At 34.1% G+C, this 8,300-nt stretch overlaps 1 protein-coding gene across 1 annotated transcript in view; it reads right to left on the bottom strand.

The window, feature by feature from the left end:
- LOC142341735 (26S proteasome regulatory subunit 10B) overlaps positions 1-8,049 on the bottom strand; it is a 400,468-nt gene extending 392,419 nt beyond the window's left edge. The window contains exon 1 of the mRNA XM_075392907.1: positions 7,389-8,049. Within this exon, the coding sequence (XP_075249022.1) occupies positions 7,389-8,018 (630 nt within the window). The 5' untranslated portion in view covers positions 8,019-8,049. The remainder of the gene's footprint in view (positions 1-7,388) is intronic.
- Positions 8,050-8,300: the final 251 nt, after the last annotated feature.

The following is an 8,300-nucleotide window of genomic DNA, read 5'->3' on the forward strand; positions in this document are numbered from 1 at the left end:
GGTCGGTAGGTGTTGGGGGTAGATAGGTGGTTGTGCAGTGTAGTTTAGACAATTAGGGTTGACTTATATAGGAACAAAAAATCTCCAAATGACCTCTTCACCTTGAACATTACCAGCAGTTCCTAATTACTATACATTACAAACGAAGCTACTGTTAAAGTCCAATGTTCGAAAACCGAAGTCAACAATCAAAAACGGAGCTAAATGATCGAAAAAAAAGAAGTCAAAATTCAAGTCATGAACATACTTGCTTCCTGCTAAAAAACCTGTAGAATCTCAATACTCCTCTTCGAGTCCTAAAAACCCTTAAATCTCAATACTCCTCTTCGAGTCCTAAAAACCTGTAAATCTCAATACTCCTCTTCGAGTCCTAAAAACCTGTAAATCTCAATACTCCTCTTCGAGTCGTAAAAACCACGATGTCCCCAATAATAGCCGCTATCGCTTCGCGGCTATTAAAAAAACAAACAGTGGCGCTAGATCAGTTTCTTGGGCACCCCTCCCCCTATGAATTGAAAATTCATCTGACACTGAGTCTCTGGGGACATCAGATTGTCAGCGGCATGAAACCAAACAGGTATTAAAATTTTTGAGCTTTCAGAAACAAGATCATCTAACATTATGGTCACAATCTTATAAATACAATCAAATGCCTTTGAAGGGTCTAAAAAAGCGACGTTCGCAAAATTGTCCTAAATTGTTGAGCTCCTGATGTATATTTAACAAAGGAATCAATTATTCCATGTTTTTCTAAAACAAATTAACATTAACTGGGTATATTATTCTGGTTGACATTGAGTAATTTGGTTTTTCAGGGTCGTCATTTTTATATAAAGGAAAACATTCATTTTGAATTCAGAAAAAAATCAGAAAAGACGACTGAATGGACATAATGATTAAAAAATCAGAGGTGGTAAAAATGACAATACTTGAACCTTTGAAAAATTTTCAGTATATAACAATCTCAAAAAACAAATATACAAAAAATATTTGCCTGCTTTTTTCTCAGTTTCGGCTTAATTAATCAACACTCATTTCCTCTTATCATTTACAGCCGCTTCCATCAATTTTCTTTGATATTTGTCAATTTCATTATCGTGTGAATGAACTGACTGTTTTTAAAGTCCGAAACTCTTCATAACCTTAAAATTGTTCAAGATTCATCATCAGCTGTTTTGACTTCGAGATGCACTCGTCTGACAGCTATTTCAGCCATTTGAATCGGAATTTTAGAAGACTCGATGAGGCAAAGCGGTCAGTTACTATAACGCTATCACAAGTATGTGTTGCATAAACAAGAACAATCTGAGATAGTGTTTTGTAATCTCAAATAGCTTTTTAATGTTCACTCTATTGATGCTTGTTGGAATGCTGCAATTTTTGACGTTGTAATAAAGGTTGGAATGAATACTGTAATAAGCGCTGTATCAAGCTGTTTCTACGTTGTTGAAAAATGTTTACGACAGCAAGTTGAAACAATTTACGAGAGCAAAACTCTCGTTTTAGTAATTGCCTCGCGAAATTGATAAACAAATTCTTTACTACTTTGGTTTTTAGGATTGTAGATAACATATATCATTTAAGATAATAATCATTAATAAAATTTTTAGTCTTTTAGCCTGACCCAGATACACTCATAATTTAAAACAATTCAAAATTGTTGGGGAGATAATTTAGGCATCAGAATCACCACACCACCATCTTTTTTGTTTTTCTACAGTCTGAAAAGCAGCGTGATTTATCTGCGTTACACAAATTAATACCATCTTTTTTAGTCATCCAGGTTTCTGTGATTTAAAATATGCAATTTGGACCAAAAACGTGAAATAAGACTTTAATTGCTCTTTATAGCAAAGATTAAAAGGAGAATATTTATTCTACCAGCTAATATTGGAAACTAAAATTAAACTTGTTTGTGGAAGGAACTTGAGAGTCAAAGAGATTTTGATATTGAAGAATAGATTTCTGGCCACTAATATTTTTGTTACTGCTGACGCGGGAATTCTCGGAGCCAAAAGTAAACAAATTACGTAACTACAAGTTGCTTTTTCAGTTGAAAAAAATATACGATGCATCAGAATTCGAACTTTATGTGAACCGATCCCAATTCTAACGGTATCAAAAAATTAAATCAATAAAATCTCAGGTAGGTTAACCGCTTTAAAGCTAGATCCAGAAAACTAGCACTGGTAACAACAGACATTACATTGTTCGGAGAATACAACTTAGACTACATTCATTAAAAGGAAAAACAAGCTTTCACAGAGTTTGCTTCCAAAAATGGGTTAGAGAAAGTAAACAAAAATAAATCAAAATGATGGTCAAATAGAAATAATCTAGTTTATGACACTGAACCGAAATCAGATTTTTGATACAATAATAATGGAACAAATGTTAGAAAATGATCACAGAGATGTCCAATATTTCTACAGAGGTGAGCAAAATGAAAACAATCAACAACAGATGAGACAAATGCATCAAACAAAGGATACAAAATCTACATTCCAAATGTCTTCAGAATTGCTAAATAAGATTAAAATTTGAGTACCAACGACATATCCCACCAAAAAAGGAGATTAAAGAATTCTTGAATCTTACAAACGAAAAACATTGACTTTTAAAAAATTTTGAAGAAAAAGATATATGACTCAAATTACACTTACAAAATCAACTCAAATACAATAAATCGACAATAGGAGAAAGCAGGTTATTGGTATACTCAGAAAATATTCGACACTGTTCATTATTCAAAGCAAAATAAACCTTTGTAAAAACCCAACAAGGTACGACATTTCCCAAATGCAGAAAAATCATATTATTTAAAAAGATAAAAACCAAGTCACTAGCGGATTAAACATCTGTTTTGCGAAAGTTACGCTTATAGGAAGGGTTGAGAGAAAATGTTGAGTTACTGAAATATTTCACTTGAACTTATAACGAGAAAAAATTATGTAATTGACATACTATCACAAAACAAATAATAGGATCCTGGAACCCTTCAAATATGCTTTCCGAACGAAGTAGAAATATCTATTGAGACACATTTACTGTTTGCGAACAACTGATGTATATCAAACAACTTTTCCAGATGTCATGAAAAAACAAAATAATTTCAATTACAAAAAGTAATCGATACACTTGAAACAGAAAACTGCAAACAAATTTCAGTGACACTGCTTCAATCGCTCTACTCAGACAAATTTTAGAACAAGTAGAAAAACCAGATAATCGGCAACAATTATTTTTTTCAATTATCTCAAAATAATTAACGAAAATGTCATTTCGTAACACAATCAATAATTAATTTTAAAAAGTTTGGTTAACATAGTCAATAACCAAACTTTTAGAACAAACTTATAACTAGATATTTTGTTTCAGAAGAGACAGAAGCGATCAACTCAATTTCTCGCAAAAATTTTCAAGAAAAATCATAAAGTATGACAATGTCATTTCATTAACATAATCAATAAACAAATTTTTAAAACAAACTGAAACTAAAAATTTGGTTCTCAGACGAGGCACATGTTCAACTTAATTTCTCGCAAAATTTTTTAGGAGAAATAACAATATATGAATTTGGCCAGGGGTTTAAAACGGTGCCACTATAATTTCTAAAACCAATGCGTTAAAAACGGAACCATTTACTCAGATTCAAAACAAATGAAGAGCGACCAAATTTTACAAATATCAGATGGCATGTATTATATCTCACGCAAAAACAGATCAGGGCCTTCTAAAGAAACCGACAGTATTCTCTAAAAAATGATAGTTATAGAAAATATGTAATATGGAAACATCATAAAAAAGGTCAGTTGTTATCTGTGCCTATTGATTAACAATTAATTGAAATTGGATGCAGATCTAAACAAAATGAGGCAATTGCTATTAGATTAATCTTCTTAGAAAGATATCAAGTGCTGTTACTGGCGAGAATTGAACAATTTAAATCAGTTGCCTCGCTCCATTTCAATTTCAGTGCAGTTTTCCTGAATCTCTGCCCGGTTCATCACTTCAGAGATTAAATAGAAAAATAAATTGCGCGTAGTGTATTGAGGATTGCCATATGCGTAAAAAATGCCAGCGCAAGGAATGTTATATTAAGATATAAAATTTTACCTGCTGAACTTCTTTTCTTTTTAATTGGGCACTATAAAGGAATCAAGGAATTAACCAAAAACCGTCTTTCCAAAGCTTCAGAGACGCTGAGACGAGGAAAAACTCCCGAAATCAGCAGATAGAAATCCGGAACAATAGAAATCCGCAAAATAAATTTCAGTAAATAGCGAAATGATCAGATTACGTCAACGGAGCCTTTTCCAATAATTAGACAATTAGAAAGTTTTAAAACTCAGTTGCCCCATCAGTAAAAAAATAAAACTATGAAAAAAAAAACAAAATATGTTCATAAAGTGATCCTTTAAGTGTAAATTTTATAGATTTGAAAAATACCAAAGATTTGTTCACAATTCTCTCGGTAGGCAGATAAATTCAAGGCCCAGATTGCTGCAATTCATAGAATTATTTGCAGAACAATACAGGTAGAAAAACTAAAGCATAATTTACCCATTTAATGTAAAAGGTGAACCAGCCCATTTTTTTTACTTCTTATGCAGTCAATAAAATTGCTTCTCAAAATTATTTTTTTCACTCCGTTCAAAACTTGATCTACTCCTGCGTCGGTAACATTTCAGTTGCACACATTTAAAAAAACGTGAGCCTTACTTAGGCCTGTGGAAAGATTATGCTTACTTTTAAAAACGATTTGGCCCATTGTACACATAAAACATTAAAAGCTTTTCAAATTTTAGTGTCAATTTTACAATTACCAATACAATTGCCCCCAACAATTCGGCATCTAGTTTTCCAAAAAAAAACAAAAGTTAAATGAAAGTTGAAAAAACATGGGTACAGATCAAGAGCCAAAAAGCAAATTTATTTTTTTGCTTTGGGGTTTGTATCTTTTTTTGTTTGCGTGATCGCTTGTGTGGGTGTATGTGAGTGCATATTCGTAATGCGTGGTTCATGTGGTTGAGAAACAGGAAGAGAGAAAGAAAAAGAATTAGTCTGAGAGAGTAAGTTCCTTTTAATCTTCATAAATAGAGGCAGAGTGCAAAAAAATATGAAAAGAGAAAATCACTTATCATTTACTACAAAACGAACTTTAAGTCTGCCAAAACTAAAATTATGTTTTATAAATTTTGCGGTAAAACATCTGCCAGATTTTTAAAAAAAAACAAATTGTTGCATTATGCTCATTGAACATAAAATGACAAAAGTTAAAATTTTCCGAAAAACTTCAAAAAGTTTAATTTCAAATTTTAGTTCCAAAATTACAATTACCGATATAATTGTCTCGCGAATTCAACACCTAGTTATCTAGAGGAAACACAGAAGACCTAAATGAACGGTAACGCATCGTAAAGATCAGTTGCCGAAAAGAAAATTATTGTTCGTTTTTTGGTGTCGACGTTAGTATATGTGTTTCTAATGTGTATAGTGCGTGTGTTTGTAAGTTTTTTCTGCGTCTGTGTGTTTCAAACTTTACTACACTTATATTTCTAGAACGTGTTAAAGAGTTTTCGTTTTTCTCTGCCGAAGAAAGACGGTATATTTTTTTGGTCCAAACAGATCAAGTAATTTTCTCCATTGCGTATAAGTTGCTTTCGGATACTCCCAGCGGTTTATCCAAAAAAAAATTATTGGTTGTTGTTGCAACCCTGAGAGATATGTTGGAACATAGTGTGCTACGCACAGACTCGCAGGAGACATGCTATCTTCCACGTTGATGCTATCCTCCACGTTACAATAATGGCAGAAAACAGCACAATCAAGCAAATTTAAAACATGCTGATCAATCCGAAGACTTCGCCAAAACTGTCGTTAACAACTAATCAAGAAAACTTCATGAGTTGTTTTGAATTAAATACAAAAAAGTAAAAACATCAGCATGGTAAATGGAAACATAACCGACTAAACGTCGGAAGAATTGCTCTCGAACGACTAGTGGGAGCTCTAATCAACTGCAGCCTGCTTCAGTCGGGGTGGGGGGAATGGGACTAAGAAGTTCAATAGTGGGCTTCAAATAACCACATTAGAGGTTAACATATACCACTATTAAGATTTAAAGTAAAAAATGACACCAATTTCGGCGCACTTTTCATTTGACTTTTAGTATTAAATTGTCACCAATTGAGTTCAGCCGCTTGAAATTGTGATTGAGAGAGAATTTTAGATCATGCGAAACGCAAAATGTCAAGGGTGTAAAAGTCACTCGAAAAGTCAAAATTGTCAAGCGAAAATTTTGCATAAAAAAAGACACACGTTTACAATAATTGCTATGAACTACGTTCCAGAGCAATTAAAAACAGCTGAATTTAAAAAAGTATAAAAAAATGTTTAAGTTCAATTAAAAGAAATCCACTCCACTAAAAGGTAGTCGGTCAACTCGGGGGCAGCAAGTCAACTTCTTTGTATAGTTATAAATCCTGACAGTAGTAAAAAAAAGCATCAGAAGCGAAAGACAGAAAGTGACCAGCATCAGAATAATAAACATGGCTGGCAAATTGCCAGAAAATAGCCGCAATAGCTTTATAGATCTGTAGTCTCAAAAAGAAGGTGAAAAAGACAGACCAAAAAAGAAACTTATTCTTTTCATCAAGGGCTGAGATGTTAACTTTGATTAAGAATCTGTATGACTTATTGCCGCTTCTATTTGCTGCTCTTAAATAACCTTCAATTAGAGTGACAAGCACTATTTGACCTTATCTCTTTGAATTAAAGCAAATTAATCAAAATAGATATAAATAGCAATCAAAATGAAAAGTGTAGTGATTTCGAATCAGAAGAAAAATATAGAAACATTCAGGACAACAGCCTCCGTTCCTCTACAATGGTTCCTATTATTTGTGCTAAAACTTTCGTTAATGGTGCTAAAACTGCCAAAGAAGAAAAATGCCCATTACATAAAAGGCCATAGCTTCTACAAAATACCTTAAATACCCTGCAGCTCAGTCGAACAGTTTAGGTAAGAAAACAATGAGCTGACACAAAAATCTGCTTAGAAAATGCCGCCCGTGAACAAAAATTATCTCTCGCTTCCTGGAAATTTTGTCGTGCCTTGTTTTCTCGCTCTCTTATAACTGCACATGCATGAAAAGAAAACTACTCTTTCCGATCTGCTCAGCAATTCTGTTCTTAAGTTTGATTTAAACAGGCAGTTGTTACGCGCAGCATTGTTTGCTCGGGCAGTAAAATCAAGAGAAGGCCAATAACATCGCTCAACTATCGCAGCTATTAATAAAGGCAGCCGCGACTAGTATCGGCTGAGATTATTTGGTTTAAACGGATATTACATTCGGATAAATGCTCATCAGTTCAACAATCTTTACCTTCAAAAAGTTTGCATCTAACTGCGAGGCGACAGCACGTGCAAGCAATGTTTTTCCGGTTCCAGGAGGCCCGTACAGCAAGCATCCTTTAGGAGGCGTGATGCCAACTCTTTGAAATAATTCTGGATTGATCAGAGGCAATTCAATAACTTCTCGTAATTGACGCACCTGCTCTCCCAATCCACCTATTTCAGTATAAGATACATCACCAGGACTCTCATGGGTCATATTATACACCAAGGGGTCGACTTCACGAGGTAAGTATCTCATGATAGTTAAAGTGGTCATATCAAGTGCAACACGGGTACCTGATTTCAGTTTACTTTTATCTAAAGCACGTCGGCAGCCAACGACATAACGAGGTCCATTGGTTGCTTTTACAATAAACTTATCCGGCGTTAGCTGTTTCAAAACTTCACCAACAATTTGACCCACACTTTGTAATGCTTTCAAGTCATTTTCCGATTTTTCATATTGCTTTGACAAGTCTTTCTGTTGTTCGCGGATCTCTCGTAACTTAGACTCCGTTTCGCGATGCTCGAGTAGTTTCTTTCGGTACTCAGCAATAGCTCTCTCCCTATGCGTTGGTTTCGCTGGGGCATTAAGAGAAGTTGCCGCAACAGTAGACATAATTTTCTGAAAAGTATTTCGCCGTTAATAAAGTCAAAAACCGCCACATGGTAAAGAATTTGAAAAACTTATGATGGGTTCTATTGTTTCAGTTCAGGATTACTGGCTGGTTAGGCGAAATGCCTCTTGTCAGCGTTCTGGTGAGGTCCTTTCCAAATAAACGATTCCTATTATCTTTCTTCTCCAGAGCGTCAAGTTTGAATTTGAAAATCTGTACTGATTCAGCTGCTGTAATACTACATGAAGTTCATTCCACTCTTTCACTGCTTTCATTGTATGGAA

This window comes from Convolutriloba macropyga, chromosome 6 (genome assembly GCF_964194025.1).
Source record: "Convolutriloba macropyga chromosome 6, txConMacr16.3, whole genome shotgun sequence".
Classification (NCBI taxonomy): Eukaryota; Metazoa; Xenacoelomorpha; order Acoela; family Convolutidae; genus Convolutriloba; species Convolutriloba macropyga.